Source organism: Phyllobates terribilis, unplaced genomic scaffold (assembly GCF_046119375.1).
Source record: "Phyllobates terribilis strain yellow unplaced genomic scaffold, ASM4611937v1 Scaffold_3__8_contigs__length_932513732, whole genome shotgun sequence".
Classification (NCBI taxonomy): domain Eukaryota; kingdom Metazoa; phylum Chordata; class Amphibia; order Anura; family Dendrobatidae; genus Phyllobates; species Phyllobates terribilis.
In genome coordinates, this window is record NW_027362763.1 from 200515414 (window position 1) to 200540653 (window position 25240).

Consider the following 25240-nt stretch of genomic DNA (forward strand, 5'->3'; position numbering starts at 1 on the left):
TTGTCAACTCCTTCTCAAGTCTGGGAAATCTCTCCCTTTTTGGGAATCTTCCAAATATTTCAGGATTGTTGCCAGTCATATTTTTATTATTATTTGCGTATAGTGCTCATGTAGATCTCATTTACAGTTGGGTATTTCAGTCAGTATTTGTAGGCCAAAACCAGGAATGATTCGAAAACACAGAAGAGATGCACATGGGGTTTAGGCAAGGTCTGCACAGAAAATGTTGCCATAGCCAGGAATAAAGATCCATCCCTGTAGAGGAGAGAGCGCGACACCAGTGCACTGGAGCATAAGGCTGTGTGCCCACGTAGCGTTTTTCAAGCGTATATGCTGCGGAATTTCCGCAGCGTAAACGCTTGAAAAACGCATGTATATCCGCACCCCATGGTCCCCAATGGCATTCCGCAATGTCAATGCCCATGCTGCGGATTTTTCCGCAGCGTATATGTTGCGGTCAAAAATCCGCAGCATGTTCATTAATTTTGCGGAAGCGCTGCGGAATCAATGTGCGGATGGTACCCAAGTCTGGAGGAGAGGAGACTCTCATCCAGACCTGGGTACCAAAGAACCTGTAAAAAAAAGAATAAAATAAAGTTTATACTTATCTTCTGATGTTTTCCCTCCGTCGCGCTGTTGTCTGAAGGACCTGCCACGTCATTGAGTCATGTGACCCATCACATGACTCAATGACGTCACCGCAGGTCCTGCACACAACAGCGTGAGCCGCTCAAGCCTCCGGACGGGGCAGAGAATGCATCAGAAGGTGAGTATAAAGTTTATTTTTTTATTTTTTACCATTCTGAACAAGTTGTCAAGCACTTTTCCAAGTGATGCTTGGAGAAGTGCTTGATAACCCGCATGCAGAAATGCATGCAAAGACGCCTCACAAACGCTTCTACCTGGCGGGAAAACCGCATGTAATATCCGCATGCGATTTTCCCGCCAGGGAGAAGCGTAAAAAATATGCTTCAGATCCGCAACGTGGGCACATAGCCTAAGAAACAAAACCTACATGATTGTTTCATGGCCAATGTGTACATACTGCATGTATGCCAACTCAAACCCCAGGTCAATGTGTCTGTTTTTTCTTGGATTTTTTTGCATTTTGTGCAACTGAGGGCGTAGCCTCCCCTCTCTTAGCAGGATATTACATTTAAAAGGCTTCCCAGGTTATTCATACCGGTCACGTCTGACACATGGTAATGTTTTTAATATTAGACAGTGTAAGACCGTCCCGAATAGGGTCACCTTGCCGTGGTGGGATGGCTTTTATGCTATTTTTGTTCAAAAACAGTGTTACTAAGAACCATATGTAATTTAAATGCACTTTTGCTATTTACTTATTTAGTTACAGCAGGGTTTACACTCATTTTGTTTCTTGTAGATTTTGTCTGTTTCATGGCCAATGTGAACATGTGTTTATATACTGCATGTATACCAAACAGGCCCGGCGTCGGCACTTGGCGTACCCAGGCAAGTGCTGGGGCCCTGAGCAGGTGGGGGGGCCTACTCACCGTCGGGCACCCCGGCGCGCTATGGGACCCGTGAGCGGAGGAGATCGGTGCTACCGCCTGCACCCGCTCCCCCCCCTCCCGCTTACTCATGGCCCCGGCACAATACTTACGTCTCAGGTCAGAGGGCGCAATGACGTCTTTCCACTGCTGAGCAGTCACAGCGCAGAGTGGGAAGATGGCGACGCGGCTGAGGAGTCCAGAGCAGCAGGTGAGGAGAGGTGAGGTGAGTATTTTATTTTTTTATTTTTTTTATGTATGGAGGTATGGGGCATTATATGGGGCACCTGCATGGGGCATTACATGGAGCACCTGCATGGGGCATTATATAGTGCACCTGCATGGGGGCATTATATGGGGGCCCAGGAGAAATTGACAAACAAGAAGAGGGAGAAGGGGAGAAAAAAAAAATCAGCTCACCCGATCGTTAGCAGCTGGAGGCTCTGTGTAAGTTGATCCGACAACGGAATAGCCCTGGTTCCAGGCAATCTTTTAGAACAGGAAAAAGAAATGTGGTCTTCCAGTGGATCTTCGATAAAATTAAGCTTTTATTAGGAACATATAAAAGCAGCCATGTCACAAGGACAATACACGGGATACAAAGTCACAAGACATGATAGTCCCAACGCGTTTCAGCTAAGTATTAGCCTTAATCATGGGCTAGCCTTAATCACGCGTTGGGACTATCATGTCTTGTGACTTTGTATCCCGTGTATTGTCCTTGTGACATGGCTGCTTTTATATGTTCCTAATAAAAGCTTAATTTTATCGAAGATCCGCTGGAAGACCACATTTCTTTTTCCTGCCCAGGAGAAATGGGGCATTATAGGGGGGCACAGCCTGCATGGGGCATTATATGGGGGCACAGCCTGCATGGAGCATTATATGGGGGCCAGTATTCTGTACAGAGCATTATATGGGGGCCAGTATTCTGTACGGAGCATTATATGGGGCCAGTATTCTGTATGGAGCATTATATGGGGGCCAGTATTCTGTATGGAGCATTATATGGGGGCCAGTATTCTGTATGGAGCATTATATGGGGGCCAGTATTCTGTATGGAGCATTATATGGAGAGCAGTATTCTGTATGGAGCGTTTGATGGGGGCCAGTATCCTGTATGGAGCGTTAGATGGGGGCCAGTATCCTCTATGGAGCATTATAAGAGGGCCAGTATTCTGTATGGAGCATTATATGGGGGACAGTATTCTAAATGGAGCGTTATATGGGGACCAGTATTCTGTATGGAGCATTAGATGGGGGCCAGTAACCTGTATGGAACGTTAAATGGGGGCCAGTATCCTGTGTGGAGCATTATAAGAGGGCCAGTATCCTGTATGGAATATTAGATGGGGTCCATTATTCTGTATGGAGCATTATATGGAGTCCATTATTCTGTATGGAGCAATATATGGGGCCCATAATATTGTATGGAGGACTTAGTGGTGCCCATAATACTGTATGGAGGACTATATTGTCCGGTCTGCACTGTGTGCTGTGAGGATTCGTCGGTTTCTGAGCTACTGTAGAATTTACAATAGATATCACTCATGTAAAGTAAGAAGTGAAATATTTGGACTTGTATTATATATATATATTTCTCTGTGGTATCTGTGCATCATGAATTGTGGTATGTGTTAAAGGGGCCCACTGAGACTTTTTCGCCCAGGGCCAACAAAAACCTGGAGCCGGCCCTGATACCAACTCAAACCCCAGCTCAATGTGTGAGTTTTTTCTTGGAGCATAAGTAAGTAGTCAACATGAAGCTAAAGTATGGTTTAGGATTTTTTCGGTCCATTTGCACAATGGACTGCACATAGACAGCACTTGGATGCACTGCTGCAGCCCAAACACAGACACCATAGTAGTGATGGAGAGCCTGCACTGCACCAAGGGTGGGTGGGTACTATCTCTCTTTATTTTTTAATACTATTTAATCGGTTGGGGTACACTTTTTCAAAAGTGGAAAACTCTTTTACATACTTTGAGTCGGCACTGTGGCATTATGCGTTGTGTGCACACTGTCCTGCTGTCTATTTTTATCATAAAGTAGCTCCTTCTCTATAGCTCAGGCCACTTGTCAGAAGTCAGGATCTTAAAATATCCCCAGAATACTCGGCCAGGAGATAGCCGGAGTCAGTGGTGCATTCACAGGACCAAGAAGAATTTCTAGTTTTCCTGACTGTGGCGTCATGATCTTTTTACATTTTCTTGTGACTTGCTCCAGAAAAAACTTGAGAGATGTCAGAGCTTTTTAAAGTGACAGACGCCTTAATGATCAGCAATGCTAGAGCGGCCTGCAAAAAGAGTCTTCTTATCTCAGAAGGAGTGACCTGCTGTATCAACATTTCCAAGAGACAGCCGTTTCCAGACTTTGATATCCACACCCTGCGTATCCCTGTATTCGATCATCCACTGCAGAACATCGCCGATTATTTTGATCAGTGTGTGGAGCAGATAGACAGTACTATAAAAAATGGTGGGAAGTGCCTGGTCTATTGCAAACATGGGCGAAGTCGTTCTGCCACAATCTGTATAGCCTACCTGATAAAACACAGGAATATGTCACTTAAGGACGCCTTCCAGGTAAGGCAATCTTATGATTAACTGTGAAGAGATGAGAGTCCACTATTTTATTGCTGTTACTGATCTTTTATTGCTCATTTTCCTGACATCAAATTGGTCTATTCCACGAAGATTAGTTTTACTTTCAATGACTTTCACCTTTTGAAACTTATTTCATTTAATAATAGGAATGCATAAATAGTTATTCTCTCATATAATGTGAAAAACTATATACACCTTTGTGGGGGGTTTTCAGTGCACTGATTATATTTATTATGTGGAATTAAACATTTGTACATTTGTTTTTAAGTCCATTTTTTCCATTTTTCTTTTGCAGCTTGCATATACTACAATAGACTGCAAGCTGCTTGATGCTGTTTAGTATTAATCGTGACAGCCAAGCCAGCCAAATTCTCAAATCCTTCTCTTTTCTCTTGTGAATGGCAAAAGCCCAATTATATCCAATTAGAATCAGATTGGAGCTTACATGCATGTGAATAGGAGCTAGGCTGAGTACCTGAGAATGGCCACTAGACAGTGTACTATTCCAGCTCCATACACTGTTTATATCCAGCTGCCACTAGAACTGCAAAGAGCTGATTGTTAGAGGTGCCTATTGTTGGACCCCTATCTGATGATCAATCCTAAGGATAGTATATCAGTATCTGTATAAGTAGTGGACAACCCTTTTAAATAATGAAATAATGACAAATGTTTTACTCCACATAACACCATATATGTATTTACATATATACTGTATACTAAAAATAGTGACATACTTTTCCATGGGCTGGATCTAGTATAGCAGATCATCCCCTCTATATAGAACTGCCGACTTCTGAATCCTGACAGTGTGAGGTGTGCATGCTGTCAGGATTCACGGGTATTGCCGACAAGAGCAGACGTCACTTGACCACAAGTATGCGATTTGCATACATGGGGTCACATGCCGATTAGACTTGCTTGGCTTCTCTCAATTTACTTGTATTGAGAGAAGCCAGGCACATCTAGTCGGAAGTATGCAAATCCTGCACACTGTCAGGATTCAAAAGTTTGCACATAGAGTGACTTATCAGAAGACCGGACAACCACTTTAGAAATCTCATGTACAGTAAATTTACTATTCATTTTTCTTCTTTTGCAGATGGTTAAGGCAGTACGACCATCCATAGAACCAAATGAAGGGTTCTGGTCGCAGTTGGAATCATATGAAAAATCTTTACAACAAAGCCATTGAGTCCACAATTGTTTTATAGCATGAACGACATTAGAGGGTTTGAACAACCAAAAATACTATTGTAAGAAGAGGTAGAGAGCCACAGCTCTAGCTGGGAAAAAAAATACTTCAAAGACTATCATGGAAACTTTACCTGATACGAGTAGTGTCCTTCAAAAAGTTTTACGATGGATCCCAAAGACTCCTGTAAAATATCAGTAAATGGTTTATCTTAGATGGGGGTATTTTGGTAGAGGTTTTTATTGGAGCCCAGAAGCTTCAATTTGTGCCTTTTCACATAAATTGTGCAAAGCGGGCTACTTGGCATGATCAGTTCTGGAGTATTCTTATATTGTGAAAATACAATCAAATACTATCCTTCAGTATTTGATTGTATTGTGTTTGATATATTGGACTAAGGTTGTTTTACATAAAATGAGATTTTATAAATGGAAGGAGAATAATGTGCTAGTCATTCTGTGGCTTCTAGCATGGACAGAATTAATATTTGTAATTTGTTCTTGTTTTATAATTTTGTTGTTTACTCTTTTGCTTTTGGGGAGAATATCTCAGTAAACTAGCTGTACTATAATGATGTGCAATCGCCTTCCATATCATGGAGGGTTCCATATCACAGAGACTCTTATTGTTTGTCAATATCAGGCTCTATGAACCAAGGGCGTAACTAGGGGCAGGCAGGTGGGGCATTTGCCCTGGGCACAACTAGTTTGGGGTGCCATTGGGTAACCTAATGCAGGTGTTTGAGTTGTCTCCCAGGCGGCAACATCTGCACATCAGCACTCTAATAGCAGAATGATGAGGGATCAGGTCACCTGATCATGCTGCCGACTTCACTCCTGCGCCACAGAGGAAGTGGAAAGCAATAAAGTGCTCCAATGAAGCCAAAGAAACAGGAGTGTTATTGGAGGGGGAGGAATGTAAGGGGACATTTAATGGGGGGGAGTGTGAGGGGACAGTATATGAGCAGTTGGATGTGTGATCAGACAGTATGGGGAGAAAGTTTGTGGTGACAGTATGGAGGAAAGTGTGAAAGGACAGTATTCTGGGAGAAAAGTGTGAAGTGACAGTATGGGGTGGAGAAGAGTCAGAGGGAACAGTATAGGGTGGGGGAATAGTGCGAGGGGACACTATGGGAGTGGAATAGTGCAAGGGGACAATATTGGAGGGGGAATAGTGTGAGGGGACAGTATAGGAGGATAGTGTGAGGAGACACTAAGAAAGGAGAAAAATGTTAGGTGACAGTGGGGGTGAAAAGTGTGAGGGAACAGTATGGGAAAGAAAAGTGAGAGGGCAGTAGGGGGCAGTATGAGGGGGATAGTGTGAGGGGACAGTAAGGGATTATGGCAGGGAATGTGAGGGCACAATATGGGGGAAAATATGTGTGAGGGGACAGTTTGGAGGGAGCAAAGTGTGGGGGCAGTATAGAGAGGGGGCAACATGAGGGGACAGTGTGAAGGCACAGCATAGAGGGGACAGTACACAGAGGGGGAGTGTGAAGAGGGGACACAGTATAGAGACTGGGCAGAATAGGGAGGACACTGTGAAGGAACAGTGTGAAGAGGGGACTCAGTATGCAAAGGACAGGACAGTGTGGATACCATGTACCATAAGAGGGATTGGAGTAATATTGTGTGCAGGGAGCATAGTGAGGGGCAATTATTCAGGGACACAGTGTTGAGCAGATATTTTTATTCAGGGCTATTATAATGTCACTATTATATTTAAGGGCACAATGCCAGGATGTGCTGCAGAGGACCAGAAAAGAAAAAGTCTACAGAGGCTATCTGTGGACGTGAAAAGTTATCATGGCTTCTGGACAAGATGGAAAAGAAAGAGAACCCAAATCACAGAAGATTTTACCTATAAGGTACCTGGATGGAAATGTTTATTTGCGACCATGACTACATCTCATCAGTACTGTGGTTCTCTAGTAGTCCGCAGTCTGATGATGGCCGGTAACAACTTCCAGTATCTCCTTACCATTGTTAAGGACATACTGTTAGTTGTAGGATCGTGCGATACAGTTGTATATGAGACTGATCCTACATTGTAATTGATCGCTGTACTAAGCCTGGTGATATATTGGTGTAGTAAAGGTGTATTGATTGTGTATTGATGGTGGTTTTGCTGTGGCACACAAGTAATTAAAAATTAGCTTAACACGTGTGTATAAAATCAAAAAGTCTTGGAATCATATCGCAGTGAGTGCCAGATCCTGCTGGTGATGAATAGCAAAATATGCATCGTACCATGACTTAGGGCATTTTGTGCGCCAGAAACACATCAGATTTTCTGCTCACAATGTGGGACCCTGTGTTTTAATGAATTACAAATTAAGGACTTTTAAGACAAAAAAAGAATCAATGAATTTGAAATGTGGTGCTGGAGAAGGAAGTTATCAATACCAGAGATGGCAAGAAGAACAAATAAATCAGTTTTGGAACAAATCAAGCCAGACATGTCACTTGAAGCTACGATCACCTAGACTTGCCTACTGTGGATACATCATACGAAGAGAGCAATCACTGGAGAAGGACATCATGGTCGGAAGAATAAAAGGAAAAAGGCAAAGAGAAAGACCAGAAACCCGATGGCTTGATACTATCAAGATAACGGCGGAGAAGACCCTGGTGGACCTATCTAGACTTGCACAACATCGATCTTCCTACAGATCGTTCATCCATCATGTCACCATGGCTCGAGATCGAGCCAAAAGCCGTTAAAAAGAAAATGGTTTTATTGGTGCCGTCACTTGACGACTACTCGAACCGCTTAAACTGTGTACAGGAGGGTTTTGCCCCAGTGGATAGAAGGCCTGGTGTTTATTTCCCCCTTCACATTCATCCCATGATCCTTCACGCATAGCAGAAAAATGAATGTGGTTCCAGCATCCGCAAAAAAAAAATGGTGGGTGAAATTAAAGCATCACGTTTATTAATTTTATTAAAACCAGGAAAAATCTAAAATCAAAAGGGGAAAAGAGAGACACCAGGTCTACACGTTTCAAGCTCACCACTCTTAGTCCTGACATTGGTCGAAACGCGTAGACCCAGTGTCTCTTTTCCCATTTTTTCATCATGATTTTAGATTTTCCCTGGTTTTAATAATACAATACAGTAATAATAGTGCAATACATAATAGACCTCCAAAAGCCCTTGTTTTGGAAAGGTTTAAGGAGGCTTTATTGGTACCCAGTAGATTTGCTGACACTTTCAGGGATGCCATCCTTTTTTCGGTGAGTCTCCAAGACGGTCTGGGAGAGGTGGCAACTGGCAAGTATGATTTTTTGGATGAGAAAAACAAACATAAAACTGTTGGTCACACAAGTAGAATAACATAAAAAAGTAAGGAATATGTATGCCATTTTTTACTTCTTCGGGATGATCTTTACTTTAAACTCAGCTTTTATTCAAGGAAATCGAAGATAAAGTCAATTGATAGAAATAATGAAACAAATATCACTGATCTGCATTAAAACGTTTACTGGTCTCCAATGTCATACAAATACAGAAACATTCACCAGGTATAAAACATAATGCTAAGATTTGCGGAATTATCTTGAACACGTGCCCTTATTCCTGTCTTTCCCATGTAATGTACCAGTAACAATGGTGTGCACTTAAAAAAACAACACATAGATCTTCATATTAAAAAGAAAAAGATTCAGTATAAAATGGTTAAGGCTATGTGCCCACGTTGCATTTATGAAGCAGAAAATTTCTGCTGCATAAATGCAAGTCCTCTCCCGGAAAAACGCATGCGGAATTCCGCACGCGTTTATCGCGCATTTTTCGCGCGTTTATCACGCGTTTTCCACATGCGGAATTGCCTTGCGTTTTTTATGCATTGGACAAAGGCAATTCCGCTTGCGGAAACGCAAAATTAAATGACATGCTGCGGATTTTTGAACGCGGCATAAACGCTGCGGAAAAATCCGCAGCATGTGCATAGAACTTGCGGAATCCCATTGGGGACCATGGGGTGCGGATATACATGCGTTTTTCAAGCGTTTACGCTGCGGAAATTCCGCAGCATATACGCTTGAAAAATGCTACGTGGGCACACAGCCTAAATGCGGCTCCTGCAGGCGACTACTGATCAAGGGCTAGACATAAGCTTTAGAAGTTGAAGTACTTTCTCTCATCTCTTTGAACTGCATGAACTCATTGTCAGGTGGCTTGTTGTAGTTGTATATATTGCCTCTGCAAGAAAGAGAAAAATGCTTAGATTACATGTGTGATCAGGGTGTAGAGACATATGGGTGTTAATGAAGATTCTCAGTGGAGGAATGCACACTGTCATATTAGAGCTGCTCTGTACAAAGTCGGGTTCCCGTTCAAGTGCTGGATGCCTCCATATGTGTCTGACATGGTATGGAGGCTTACAGATTATTTTTTGTCATATATTAAAAAAAAAGACAAACATTCCATGCTCAGCTATAAGTATACCTGGTATTTTTACTGAATCCAGGTAAAACCATATTGGCAATTGTACAGTCATATCAGAGGAAAACCCATTTGTAGAATAATAGGTTGGCACGTTTCAAAGTTCAAGATTTCTTAATCATAACCATAACGTAGGTTATGATTAAGAAGTTTTGAATATGTTTTTAACTGGATTTCAATAAAAGTTTCAATTTTATCGAAGTGCTGGATCAAGCTTGTTTTGGACTGCTATTATCCTGGAATTTGGATCCTTTTTACTCCTATGGACAGGTGAGCGGTTTATATCTCCTTTACATTGAATACTAAATGTATAAACCCTAGTAGCATTCCTCCAAGGAATAAACATATACTGTAAATGATTATGCTCAGGCCCTGGAGACTGGAGTAAAGTCGGCTCTCTACTGTCTCATTGTCTTCTTGACAGCTTTGTAATACTTCTGCCTCTGAGGTGGGAGATCTTACTGTGTGGTTGAAGCATGGGAGTGGAAACAGGGGAGATACAGTATGTGCTGCTTTCATATGTCATGGTGGATGAAGTTACATTGTGTATAAGGCAATGTATGGGGTCTTTCACATGTCCGTGTTTCGAGTACGTGTGGTGACCGTCTCCACCCGTACTGGAGACACTGACACACGTAGACCCATGGGTCTGTGCACATGTTCGTTTGTTTGTTTTCACAGACAGTGTGTCTGTGGGCAAAACACGCTGACATGTCCGTTTTTTACCAGCAGCGCGGGCCACAAAACATCCCGCACACGGATGACATCCGTGTGTAATCAGTATGACACATACCAGCACCTGGGAATCAGCGGTACAGTTAGCGCTGCTTCCAAGCACCGGGTCCTGCAGGCATTTGTCATCATTGTCCCCTGTCGGCGCTGAGATCAGCGTGAGCAAGGGACAATGTTGACAGTTGTATTCTGCTCCCAATGTCTCCAGGAAGTGTAAAATAAGAATAAAATAAAAAACATTATACTCACCTTTACACCTAATCACCTGAAGCCATTGTCCCCTGAAAAAAATAAAATAAAAAACAACCATAATACTCACCTGTCCGACATACTGTCCTACGCTGTAATCCATCTGACCGACAAGTCTTCATCAGCGTCTGCGGTGGCTTGAGGCGACCGCACACGCTGAGGAGCATAGGTGAATGACTCGCTCCAGCGAGTGGACCCCTGAACTCCACTGAGCTCAGTGAGTGAAAGGACACCCCTCAGTGAGCTCAGCGCAGGTCAGGGGCCCGCTCGCTGAAGCGCGTCATTCTACCCTGATCCTCAGCGTGCGCGGTCAGATGGATTACAATGTGGGACACTTATTTCATCGTCGGACAGGTGAGCATAAGGATTTTTTTATTTTATTCTTATTTTTACACTAGGAGAAAGCGGGAGCAGAATACTGCTCTCAACATTGTCCCCTGCTGGTGCTGATTGCAAAGGCAGGGGACAAGGATGAGAGGAGCGTTCAGCATGCGGCGCTTGGGAACAGCACTAACTGTACCGCTGATTCACAGGCGCCGATACGTGTGATACTGATGTGGCACACGGTACACGGTTGCCACAAGTATGCCACACGTATCATACACACAGACTTGTCTGCCCTCCAGATTATTACCACTCCTACCAGCTTGCAACACCGGCCAGGAGCCTGCTCTGTGGCCCCAACCCAAAGGACTTTGTGTAAGTCCAGATCTCCGTAAAGGGGTTAAAGGGTAAAGGCCAGGGCAACTCCTGGAATCAGGTAAACAGAATGGCTAGCACTGAGTATGTCCTTGGTAGCCATTTTTTTTTCTTTAGACAGTTTCATACATCATTCGCATAATTTCTGCTGTACAAAAGGGTGTAATGATACAGTAGGTGAATATATATCCTCACACTAAGGCTGGGTGCAGCCCTTCTGGAGTGGGACTGTCCTATTGCCTGTATACCATCAGCTACTATCAGATACTGCCAACTATCATGGCGATTTGTGGGTGAGGCAGATGTGCTGTTGATGGAGCTATATCTACAAGAGGGCTTTATTCCTATTACTTCTCTATCCTGTCACAGACATCAATACACTTGGTGACCTTGACATGAATGCGACATATATATTTTAGGGAGCTTAAAAAGTGAGATAAAAATTCGCCATCCTGTGTGATATTGCCCCTGTACACATCTCTAGTAAGGCCACATCTAGAAGATGGGATCCAGTTTTTGAGCTCCACATGCTTAAATGGATATTTGAAAGCTAGATGGGGTTGAAATGTATTGTATGAATCGGAACAAGATTGCTTGAACTGGTCGTGGCTCTCCTGACCATATAAATATATGAAGCTGTCGTGCCCAGGTCAGGAGAGCCACCGGCCAGTCTGTTCATTGTGGTCCAATTTATACTGCCGTCTGATTGCGCCCTTATAATAAGATGATAAAAAAATTAAATCTGTTCAGTTTTGAAAAAAGAGAGAGGCGTATACACATGATACTTATATATTGTGGTTCTTTGCCATGATATGACCTCAACATGTACAGTGCATTCACTCTAAATGTATTTAGTACTGTTATTGTGCTGAACTTGGTGATTATTGTACCTACCCTTTTTTCGCAGTTTTATTCTTTTTCTTGAAAGAACAACACAGAAGAGAACCACCGAGAATAGCCAGGACCGATCCAGCCCATCCAATATATAGTGCAGAGCCAAGCTCATACCTGATAGGGAAATATTATATTAATATTGCATCTGCAGATTATTAATAAACTACAGTATCTATCTATTCAATCAGACTTTCTTAGTCCATCAGATGTGGACTAATAAAGTCCCTGTTTTTTCACAATTTTTGGAGTGCTGCCTTTTTTACTGATTGAATATATAATATTGGACAATGGAATCATTGTCTGGGAGGCCGTGCACCCATCTTTCATGTCTGGTGCTGTTCCATTTTCTTATCTTCTATCTATCTATCTATCTATCTATCTATCTATCTATCTATCTATCTATCTATCAAAAACAACTAATATAACAAGTGGTTTCTCCAAATTCAACACAAAATGCCACTTTTAATGACTAATCCAGTCTCAGAATTATTCAACCCCTTCATGGCAATGGTCTGTAGCATGGTCAGCGTTAGCTACAGTATGTGTAACTGTGCAGTCCCACATGGCATCATTCGCCAGACTGTAGTAGGGTCTTCAGCGATCAGGTGCAAGTTACTCAGAGTTTCTCTGTACCCTGTACTGCTGCTCCACTGCAGCCACTGAGCAGCTCTACTTCACCAGCACTGTCCATTCCTGACACTATGACTACTGCAGCCTCAAACTTATCAACCCTTTCATGACAAGCATTTTTAGTATTTATCAAAGTGCCTTCTGGCTGTTGTGACCTGCTGCAAAGGTGATTCATATGACAGCTACTAGCAGCGTTCCTCAGAAATCTTAGCACATTCCTCATTGGTAATTGCCTCCGGTCAGGGGCTTACTGTCCATAGTGGCAGACCACACAGCTACTATGGGGCCCATGGCATTGAGCCCCCACCCCAAACACACCACCCATCTTTACAATTTCAGTATCCGCATCCTAGCGGATCAGGGAACCAAATGCATGTGGGGAGGCATTGTACTAAATGAGGAGCTGTGTGGGCATGATATTGAGTAAGAGGCTGAAGGGGCCGTCATACTGAGTGAGAGGCTGTTGTGGCATCATATTAAATGAGGGGCTATATGGGCCATCATACTGAGAGAGGGGATGTGGGATTGATTTTACTGAGTGAGGGGCTGTGGGGGTCATCATACTGAGTGGAGTGCTGTGGATCCATCATACTGAGTGAGGACCTGTCATAGTGAGTGGGGACTGTGGCATCATACTGAGGAGCCATCATTCTGTGTAGGGGCCATTATACTGTGTTTGGGGGAACTATGGGGACATCATACTGTGGGGGAGGAACTTTATGGCCATTATGCTGTGGAAATATTGGGGCACTGTGGGGGCGTCATATAGTACATGTGTTGGGACTGTGGAGTGAAATTGTGTGGATATTCACTGTGGGGATATCATACTATGTGTGTGTGTGTGTGTGGAGGGGGGGGGGGTTTTGGGAGCATCATACTCTATAATGGCCATAAAAAGGGTATTGTGGGTGAGAACACTTTGGTGTGTAGGGGCTTTAATAGGGGCATAATAACTGTGTACGTGCCACAAGACATGTCCCTCTCTTTGTTTATAAAAGTTGGAAGTTATGACCCTGCATACGTTGCAAATTTTTTTTTTTTTGGGGGGGGGATGACCCAATTAGAACTTTTGCTATGGGGTCTCGTGATTTCTATGTATGCCGCTGCCTTCACTTCATTAGTATTTTTGGATTGTCGAGAGTAGTCCGAAAAGTCAAGAGATTATGACCTTGCACAAACAAGGAAAAAGATACGAATAGATAGCAAAGGCATTGAATGTCCTTAGAGGTTCAATCAGAAGTATATTTCTAAAGTTAAAAGTTATAGAAACACTGGCTACACTACTTGGACTACCCATACTTTAACTCCATAGCAAATCTTTGGTTGGCTTTGAAGAAGACAGCTGCAGCATGCAAGCCCAACAATATTACTCTACTGGAGGTCATTACCCATGAGAAACGGACTAACCATCATGAGGAACACACCCTGATGTCTGCCGAAGGAGCTCTACTTAGTAGTAGAGATGCTTGTCATGAAGGGATTGACTCATTTTGGGACTGCAGTGCTCAGTAATAGCAGCATTTTGGAAAGAACTTGGAGAAACCACTTGTTATATTAGTTGTGTTGAGCTATTTACTTTGTCCTTGTTTCATTGGCTTATTGTAAACAGCAGAAAAGTAACTTTTTTGCTTTTAAAACTACGATAATTTGCAATGGGGCTTGAATAATCTTGATTACAACTGTATCTATCATCTATCTGTCCAATACTCCATAAACCCATGTTTTCTGTACTTGCAAACAACTTTTCCAACATGAAGACTAGAAGACTATACCCCATGTTCTATGGATGGAAGTAACTCTCTTCTATGCTATTTTTATATCCTACACTGGCTTATGGATCAATATGTGTTTGAATTATAATACAACATTATATTGTAGATTTAATAATATTATTATATAAAAAAAACACTCACTTTATTCCACCATAGAGAGGATTAAAAAACTGCTGAGTGATACTGGCTGCATACCAGGATACCGGCACCAGGCAACAGAGTCCTGTATAGAATGGTAATAGGTTACACAGTGTTACATTATGGCATTGTGTGCATATTCAGTCAATATCTTTATATCACTTTGTTTCTATGTATATTTTAAAGGGAATCTGGTAGCAGGTTTTTGCTACATCATTTGAGAGCAGGATGTAGGAAAAGAGACCCTGATTCCAGTGATATGTTACTTATATTACTTGGTGCTGCAGTTGTGACACAATCATAGTCTTTAGATTTAGCATGTAGTTGAGTGCAGAAAGCTAACCCTACCCGGGCGTGGTCGGATCAGTGCTCTCATGCACTATGGTCAGGGCAATGATAATCTCCTGGTGATAAAACCTTCTTTATATAGAAACAACAGCACACAGCCTAAAAAGTGATACATCTCTGAAATCTGTGTCTCAGCCCCAAGATTATGCTGTCCTCAGATTATATGGCAAAAAGCTGCTGACGGATTTCCCTTTAATGTATGGATGCTAATTAAAGGGAATCTGTCTGCACAGAATGACTGTTCAAACCAAGTGCAGATGCTCAGTGCATCATGGCTGGGCCAAACATTTTAATATACCTTCCCACTTGTTTATTTTCCATCTATCCCCTCCCTTCTCTATGAAGCCAGAGCTGTCAATCAAAGGAGAGAGGAGGTGGAGATAGAGGGAAAACAAGCAGGTGGGATTTAAATGATTGGCCACGTCATAGTGTTTTATTATTATAAATCATATTAAATTATAAACTGTGACTTTGGATTATGAAAGGGAATCTGACAGAATGATAACTTGGGCAAAACATTCAGAGTGAGAAGGGGTTGTCCTAGTAGTGAACAACCCCTTTAAGATTTTGGAATATGATCTCCAAAAAGTATAGCTCAAATATTCAGAAAACATTTTCAAATCCTAACCCAGAAAGTTGAGCCGAGGGCACTAACCTTTCTAAAGAGAGAACATTTTTACTACATCAGATAACTTTGATCATTCTGGTATGAAGATTACACTTCCTCTAATAGAAATCACAGAAAACAACAAGCAGGGAATAATTACAGATTTGTCCCAAGAATTCACAATACAAACTGGCTATATAACTAAATAAATCTCTAAGGCCTGATGAGGCTGGTGTAATTACTTAGAAAATCCAAGTCAGAATGGCTATATAATCCTAATATTAAAATGAGCATTTATTGAGTCCAGCTAAAAAGTGAGAGCTGATGAGCCCAAATGTATTCAGTCTCCTCCCACCCAACTTATACTGAGCAGATCTCAGCAGCAGCAGGGAGGAGGAACACTGAGCAGCTGTCAATCAGGTTAGGTGGGTGGAAGTTGATTTGAAACTTTCATAATGGGTTATACCACCATTCTGACATGGATTTTCAAAGTAAGTATACCAGCCTATGAGAGCTATCTAATAATCTATACAGCGTGCATTGTGAAATCTGTTGACAGATCTGCGTTCAGCGCTGTATTGTACAGGTACAGTACAAACCTAGCAAATAAACCTGCTCAGATGAGCATACAAGGATGAAGAAAGTGTTGGCAAACCAGGTGCTTTATTAATTCAGAATATTAGGGTATGTGAACACAGAATTTTTAGGAAGTTTATTGGAGAGGGTCTGCTTAAAAAAAACATCTGAAAATCACTCAAAAAAGCTTGTAAAACTCTTCGACTCTTCCTATTTATTTCTGTTGTAAAATCATTTCGCTCTTTATATATTCAGACTTTTGAATATTTTTTTTCCTCTTCAGTTTTTTAAAAGCGTCTGACGGGGGAAAAAAAAGAGCTTGTTACTTCTGTGAAGGGGCTTTTTTTGGAATTGGACCAAATTAGGCACTGTCGAATCAAGAGGCTACAAAAAAATGTTCAGGAAAAAAACCTGTTCCAAAATGCTTCAAAAATGAATTAAAACCATTTCAGGAAGCTAAAAACTCTTCAATAAAACTCTTCAAGGAAACAGTGTTTCCTACATTATAGCGTTTCCTGCATCATGCATTTTATAGCCAAAACATATAAAGAGGTGCTTGTGTAGCACCCTGAGGATTCGGCTGCTACAGGGGTATTGCACCTCAACCCAGAGGTGTGATATTCCACTCCCGGGTAAGGATGGAGTGTGGAACTGAGCTCGGTAGGCTGCATGCACTACACACATCCCATTTCCGAGGAGCAGACCGACGGTACTCCCACTTAGAAATGTGCAGGTACGACCGAGTCTGTTCCTGGCTGGAGTGGGAGGGGGGTGGTACATCCCAAGTAGTGTAGGGGCAGATAGGGGGAGCAGCCTGGGTAAAGTTAGGAGCTCATTGGGTGCTGGTCACCTGAGCTCACACATAGAGGGTGTATATAAGGTGGGCACCAACTAAGAACAGGGTCAGATGCAGAGAGAAAGTCAGGAGCAGAGGAGAAGAAAGACCCAGAGTGAGAGAGGAGAAGAGAGAGACCCAGAGAGGGAAACAGCAGAAAAGGACTCCAAGATCCCAACTTAAATCCCCGGGTGAAGAGTCGGCACAGGGTACCGGAACCCAAGCTGGTGGGGGTAAAAACACTCCCCAGCCAGAGACCGGAGACCGTGGGCAGCGTTTGCCACGGTCACCCACCACATCCACCCCGAAGGCACACCACATGAAGGGTCAGGGAACCCAAGGCCAAGGGTGTCCCAACAGAAGGCCCGAGGGAGCTGGACCTAGGTGGATCACTGGTGGGGACGGCCAGAGAACGGGACAGAAGGAGAGCTCAGGGCCACGCTCCGGACTTGTTTGGGGGTTGGCTGGATCCAGGACCTGGTGGATGCAGCACGGCTCGGGTGGTCACTCGAAGCTGGAGTGACCAGTACAACATCTGCAGTAAGTAAACACCCTTAACTGCACAACCCGACTCTGTCTTCACTGCCGTCTGCACTGCACCACCACAACCCCCATCCTCTGCACCTGTCCCCCCTGAGGCTATACCCCACCCGTTGGGGGTTATACCATCACAAGCTGCACCTACACCATCAGCCTCAGCGGACCCTGCTGCAGCGGCGGCCACAGTGACCGCATCACAACGGGTGGCGTAGTCGACACAAAAGAACTCTTAATAACATCTGTAGGACTGCCACATAACACTGAGTTTGACGCCCTGGGCACGGGCCGGGTCACAGCCGCTCGGAGACTACAACCCCCCCATCTGATCCGGTGCCGGGTATTCCCCTCAAAAAGGAATATGTCCCAGGGGGCGCGTCAACTTTGGCGTAGTCGGCAGGATTACGTGCCCGCAACACCCGGGTACTGCGTGCCTGAAGAAAAGTGCAAGTTTACCTCAGAAAGAAGTCTCCCGCCGGTTCCGGAGGGTCCCCGCCATCGGACTCCATCACAGGTCGATTCCCGCCGGTTGTCCGCCATTAACAGCTTTTTCCCGCCATCTGCAGAGTTTCCCGCCACTGGGAGACGATTCCCGCCATTTCCAAAGGTTTCCCGCCTTGGAAGAGCGGACGCCATTATGGGCGTGCCAGAGGGTGGCAAGAGGTCACCTCCCATCGTGGGCCAGGACTGAAAATGGCGCCAAAAGTGGAAACCGCCCCCACCAACAGAGACTGTGATGCTGGAGGTGTCTGTCAGCGTGAAAGAACTACCCCTGGAGCTGACAGTCACCGAGTTGCCCCGGGACCGCCCTCGAAGTGGGAGGAGACGAAAGAAAAGAACGAAGATGGGTGCCGCCTGGAGCAGTCTGGAGCGAGCGCACCCGGAGGCAAGAAGCCTGGAGAAGAGTAGCAGAGAATCTCACCCGGAGATGGCGAGAGAGCAGAGCAGCACCGGCCCGCTGGCCAGGAGCCTGCTGGAAGAAGAGCAGAGCAGCACCGACCCGTTGGTCAGGAGCCTGCTAGACACCACGACCCCACTAGGCCTAGTGGAGGTCCTTGCACAGCTCCCCCAAGACCGGGAGTGTGCACAGACTGCCCTGGAGGGCCTCGCACGGAGGATGGCCCGGGTACAGCGCGAGATATTGGCGGAATGGAGCCGGGAGATGGCCCAGCAAGCTGAGACCAGTCAACGGAGCACGCTACCCTGGAAGAGGAAACAGACCGCCTCTGAGGATGGCGCGGGAGGACCAAAGGCCGGAGACGGCGCCGAGAAGGGAGCCGGACGCAAGGAGGCAGGTAAAGGGGACGCCTATACCCCAAGCCGGGAAACCGCCCACCTGCCCCAGCTCCCCGTCGCAGAGCCCGAAAGTCCCCCTGCTGTGCCCGTAGCCGCCATGTCACCGCTATGGACTAGGCCCCGACCGGAAGCCGCCGCAGCGACCCCTGTGACGTCACGCGCCTCGACCCGGAGCGTGACAAAGCAGGAAATACCACCAGCCTGGTCGCAAGGCCTAGTACCCCCGGGCGCCGCATCACCAACAGCGCCCCCTACCTCCGCGGAGCCTCCGGCCTGGTCGCAAGGCCAGGTAGCCCAGGGTGCCGCCGTATTAACGGTGCCCTTCACCTTCCAGGTGCCCCAGGCCTGGCCGCAAGGCCTGGGCAATCCGGGCGCCACCACCACCGCGCCCGCGCCCGTAAAACCAAGGGTGCCACACCTGGGGGAGGACTTGTTCAGCCAGCTCACATGGCCGGACGGACAGCCCTTCATCTGGCCCGAAGAATTCCATGAGCTGGAACGGCAGCAGAGACTAGGGCCCTTGTGTGAGCCCCTGATTCCGGCTCCGAAGCCCGTGGCACGGGTCTCGCCTCCTCTGGAAGAAGCCCAATTTGAGTGGGACCCCACCGGAGAAGACCTAATGGGGTTCACTCAGGAAACCAGGGCAGCTGCAGCGGAGCGTGCTGAGTGTTGCCGACAGCAGCTCGAAGAGTTTGCGAGGGAGCGGAGAGAGATGCGGGTCCGGGAGCAACAGGCCCAAGTACGGAGCGCCGAGCAGAAGAGCCGAACCAGGAGGGACCCCCGTGCAGCGCACAGTCCCCGTACCACCGGGACTGTAGTAAAGTTTAACCTGCAGCATGGGTGGGGCTTCATCAGAGACAACAACACCCCCGGCGACGTCTTTGTCACGCGCAGAGATGTGGAGTCCCATCTGCCGGAGGGGCACAGAGGTCGTGACCTTTATATCGGGGACGAGGTCACCTTTACCCGGCACAAGTGTGCCAAAGGACCTTACGCCCTCCATGTGCATCGCCTGACGGAGGAGGAGTTGCGGTGCGAGGAGGAGGAGCAAGAGGACCCGGACGGGTCTGAAGTTACAACCAGCTACAAGCAAAGAGCAGGAGGAAGACGCCGTTGAGTGCGGCAGAGCAGTAGATGTAAATAGTTACCCGACCGGGTACCAAAGAAACTGTTGCTACATATATATAGTCCCCGTTGGGACCAGCATGAGTGGACTGTTTACCCGTGTACCCTTAATCCCACAGGCTGAGGACTGTGAGCAGCCATTCCCTTCCCTTTACCTGGCCGAGGACTGAGAGCGGCCACTACCCTTGTATATAGTTGCGCGTCCTAAAGCGCCCCTACCGGTTTTATAGAAAACCAGTTTTTCTAAGAGACTGTCGCACTTTTCCCGGACACACGTTGCACAGTGACCGGAGGAGGAGCCAGAGGCGACGAGAATGTTTTATATATATATAATGTTTTTATATGTTTTATATGTTTATGAAAAATTTTGTATGTTTTGGTGTTTTGTCTTACAGCCCGAGGACGTGCTGTGATTTACCAGGGGGGAATGTAGCACCCTGAGGATTCGGCTGCTACAGGGGTATTGCACCTCAACCCAGAGGTGTGATATTCCACTCCCGGGTAAGGATGGAGTGTGGAACTGAGCTCGGTAGGCTGCATGCACTACACACATCCCATTTCCGAGGAGCAGACCGACGGTACTCCCACTTAGAAATGTGCAGGTACGACCGAGTCTGTTCCTGGCTGGAGTGGGAGGGGGGTGGTACATCCCAAGTAGTGTAGGGGCAGATAGGGGGAGCAGCCTGGGTAAAGTTAGGAGCTCATTGGGTGCTGGTCACCTGAGCTCACACATAGAGGGTGTATATAAGGTGGGCACCAACTAAGAACAGGGTCAGATGCAGAGAGAAAGTCAGGAGCAGAGGAGAAGAAAGACCCAGAGTGAGAGAGGAGAAGAGAGAGACCCAGAGAGGGAAACAGCAGAAAAGGACTCCAAGATCCCAACTTAAATCCCCGGGTGAAGAGTCGGCACAGGGTACCGGAACCCAAGCTGGTGGGGGTAAAAACATTCCCCAGCCAGAGACCGGAGACCGTGGGCAGCGTTTGCCACGGTCACCCACCACATCCACCCCGAAGGCACACCACATGAAGGGTCAGGGAACCCAAGGCCAAGGGTGTCCCAACAGAAGGCCCGAGGGAGCTGGACCTAGGTGGATCACTGGTGGGGACGGCCAGAGAACGGGACAGAAGGAGAGCTCAGGGCCACGCTCCGGACTTGTTTGGGGGTTGGCTGGATCCAGGACCTGGTGGATGCAGCACGGCTCGGGTGGTCACTCGAAGCTGGAGTGACCAGTACAACATCTGCAGTAAGTAAACACCCTTAACTGCACAACCCGACTCTGTCTTCACTGCCGTCTGCACTGCACCACCACAACCCCCATCCTCTGCACCTGTCCCCCCTGAGGCTATACCCCACCCGTTGGGGGTTATACCATCACAAGCTGCACCTACACCATCAGCCTCAGCGGATCCTGCTGCAGCGGCGGCCACAGTGACCGCATCACAACGGGTGGCGTAGTCGACACAAAAGAACTCTTAATAACATCTGTAGGACTGCCACATAACACTGAGTTTGACGCCCTGGGCACGGGCCGGGTCACAGCCGCTCGGAGACTACAACCCCCCCATCTGATCCGGTGCCGGGTATTCCCCTCAAAAAGGAATATGTCCCAGGGGGCGCGTCACTTGCATTTGAAAAAAAATCTAACTTTTGATTTTACAGAATCAGTGCTATGATTGTGCATGATCAATATCTAGTATTTCAGCTCAGTCCCATTCACTGGAATGCAATTCTGAGCTGACATTGTTTGTGCTAACAAATACATATATCCAAAATGCTTTTTTCCCTTATTCTATTTAATATTTATCAAGCATTTTTCAGCTCTGTTCACCTGGCACAGGCTGTATCCAGGACTTAAATCATTCACAAAGTCAGCAATGTCTACTTTTTCCTGCAAAGTCCTATTTGTGTATAATCTGTAATTTATGGCATTGTCGCAGGGCTCAAACAAACATAAATCCTAAAGTATTCATAAACCAAGAGCAGTCCGAGGAGCCGGCCATGGCATGATAGACAGACTACCGCAGACATAAATTCTCTGCTCTCTACTTTTAGAATAAAGCATCTTGAAAGTTTTCTATTTGTTCCAAAGTATCCAAAGCAAAAAAAATTATTCTTGGTGGTCCATGGTGGGAAGCAAATCCTCAACCTGTCACAAATCACAATGGTGTAAGCCGACCTGAGATCTGATTGGTTACTTTAGGCAGCAATTACATTTTTAGCGCCACCTATTGGAAGTAGCAATTCTAAATGAATGTCAGTATCAACCCTTTACGAGCCTTGCCACATTACTTAGGATAATAGCCAAACCAGACAATCTATTTGTGACCGGGTGTTTGCACCTCATCAGTGCAAAACAAGAGGTCTGATTTGGCTAGATGAGAGGCCTTTGACGGGGGTAACATTTCTCTTCGTGGAGAGAGCCGAGCTGGGGCAAGGAGACTTATAGACAATTTGCATTTCCCAGAGGAGAGTTGCATGGCCTTTAAGAGTCCTTTCCCCGTCTTGTCCCTCTCAACATGAAAAGAAGTTACTCCTTAGAATCACAAATATTGTAACGCTGAGGATCCCATCAACTAGCTAATATCTGTGAAGAACCCTGGCAACAATTGTTAAATTCTTATACAGTTCTTCCTCAAGGAAACTGAAGCAGAAAGAGACTAAAAGAGCAATTGAAAACCAGACAATCCCTTTAAAGAAGCACTCCCACCAAAGTTTTTATCCTCTTAATATATTGCAATCATAATAATATATGGCACTTTGTACTTACAATTGCTCATTTTGCCTTTTTAACCAGTTAATTATTCTCTTTTCTCTGCTCTATGTAGAAACAGGAAGTCTCTTTTCCCTGCATTTATCATTCCCCTCTTCAACTTTTGCCCCAGGTGCTCCATTCTTTCCCCTGCCAGGGACTTTTGCAGTGACTTATGACTTGTGCAGAGAAAATTGACCTCCTGTTTCTACACAGAGCTTAGAAGGGTTCAGCTAGTCAGTTTTTAATCACATGATGTCATAGACCTAATGGATGGAAAAGAGACAAATTAGCTGGGTAGAAAGGCAAAATGAGAAATTGTAAGTACACTGCGCCATATAATATGATGATTGCAATATATTAAGATACAAACTTTGATGGGAGTTCTTCTTTAACTAATTTTTTAGAAGCCATTTAAACCTGATGTGATCAGAATAAAGATGAAAGGTAGACCATATACAGTACCTGCTAAAATGAAGACAAGTCCCCCAGAAAGAGCGATCTTCCCTTTGGTGTGTTCACTTTTATTTCCGAATTTTGTGCATTTCAGTCCAAATAAGGAGGTTACACAAGCAAAGAGACCCAAGATGAGAGAGATGATCATCAGGGCACGGCATGCTTGGACATAAGCTGTGGGAGAAAGACAAGACAGCAGTTTATTGATTCCATTAATGATCGATATAGAGGTGATTTTTCTGTTATTGGCATATAATTTCTATTGCACAACAAGTATTTAAAGGGAACTTGCCACCAGAAATAACGCTATTAACCTTCAGATATGGGCTTAATCTGCAGGTTAATAGCGTTATTAACCTACACGGTGCCCACACTTAGCTGAACGCTGCTGGGAGAAAATTAACTTTATTCCCCCTCCTGACAGAGTTCGGGTTTCAGTCACGATGGCGGCGCCGGTGCAGGTTCAGTTACTGCTCTGAGTATACAGAGCGGCGGCTGTAACCGCGATCCCTGCACTGACTGACAGCCGGCCCCAATGCAGAGCGAGTGTCAGTCAGGGCCGCGGTCGCGGTTACAGCCGCCACTCTGTAGACTCAGAGCAGTGACTGAACCTGCGCCGGAGCCGACCCCTGTGACTGAATGCTGCTGGGGGGAATAAAGTTAATTTTCTCCCCGCATTGTTTAGCTATGTGCGGGCATCGGGCAGGTTAATAATGATATTAACCTGCAGATTAACTCCATATCTGCAGGTTAGTAGTGTTTTTTTCTGGTGACAGGTTCCCTTTAAGTGTTTTTGTCATTAAAAACATTATTGTTCAAGAGATGTCTCAGAAATTATCCGTTCTTGTTTACATCCTAAAAACAAATTCAGGGCTAACAGTGGTTTTGTGGAAAAAAAAATGGCACTTCTGTATTGTTTCTAGGTGCACGGATAGGGTCCCAACCCGTTACATATAGAAAGTCCAAGAATCCAGTGTGGCGCCCTGCTGCGCATTGGTGCCACAGAACCCAGAAGGGTGCATGGATGGACTTCTCCACAAGAGGCCCTCACTACATTCATACACCTCCACCTACCACCTCAGACCAGCATAGGGAGCCCGTTAGGAACATATATAGGGAAGGTGGAGCTAGGCAGCTCAGGGAGTTGTTTTGTTAGCTCAGACAGAAGTGAGTCTGTGAACAGAGAGCGTGCCGACGCTCAGAGAGCGGTGAAGACGCAGCACGCCAGCTGCCAAGTAGTGAGGGCCCCGAGTGTGGTCGACAGAGAGGAGAAGAGGAGAAAAGGAGAGTGCAACTTAGGGGGCAGAGGAGCATAGTAAGCTCACCCCGATTTACCGGACACCGGGTCCGTGCCTACAGGGACCCTCTACACCCAGTAGGAACCCCTGGAGAACTACAGGTCCCAGGTCCACCTAATGCTGATTGTAGTACCAGGGCTAGGAGTCACAGAGGTCCCAGCGTCCAGGGAGAGTGATCTCCAAAGAGAAGGCCCTACCACCAGGTAAGCAGGTGCAGAGAGAGACAGTAACCAAGCTAGGCCCAGCTCCAGGCAGGCCAGAAGCTTAGAGAATAAAGCAACGGATCAGGAGGCCCTATATCCGCTCACTGGGGAGAGTCCAGAAGTGCGCCCTTCACCTGGAGTACCCAGGACCGTGCCGGCAGCATCACCAGTAAAGGTATTGAAGCCTACCCCTGTGTGAGTGTCCATCCTTCCTCCGGGACTGACCTGCCGTCTCTCCCCTGCACCACCATCCAGTACATCCCCCACACTTCCCTGAGGCCCGCTCCACGTGTGGGGAGCCATTCCATCACAAGCTGCCCTACCATCAGCCTCA

The 25240-nt window shown here is 45.7% G+C and overlaps 2 protein-coding genes across 4 annotated transcripts in view; one reads left to right on the top strand and one right to left on the bottom strand.

Annotated features, from left to right (window-relative positions):
* Window positions 1-3628: 3628 nt before the first annotated feature.
* Window positions 3629-7932, top strand: DUSP28 (dual specificity phosphatase 28). The gene is made up of 2 exons (XM_073674468.1): window positions 3629-4100; window positions 5224-7932. Exons 1-2 carry the CDS (start codon window positions 3756-3758, stop codon window positions 5314-5316), a joined length of 438 nt encoding a protein of 145 aa, XP_073530569.1. The 5' UTR covers window positions 3629-3755; the 3' UTR covers window positions 5317-7932.
* Window positions 7933-8781: 849 nt separating this feature from the next.
* LOC141259044 (claudin-10-like) overlaps window positions 8782-25240 on the bottom strand; it is a 110665-nt gene continuing 94206 nt past the window's right edge. For all 3 annotated transcript variants that reach the window (XM_073674467.1, XM_073674465.1, XM_073674466.1), the window contains 4 exons: window positions 23415-23579; window positions 14879-14960; window positions 12336-12449; window positions 8782-9518 (listed from right to left, as the gene is read on the bottom strand). In XM_073674467.1, coding sequence (XP_073530568.1) covers window positions 9422-9518; window positions 12336-12449; window positions 14879-14960; window positions 23415-23579 — 458 coding nt within the window. In that variant the 3' untranslated portion in view covers window positions 8782-9421. The remainder of the gene's footprint in view (window positions 9519-12335; window positions 12450-14878; window positions 14961-23414; window positions 23580-25240) is intronic.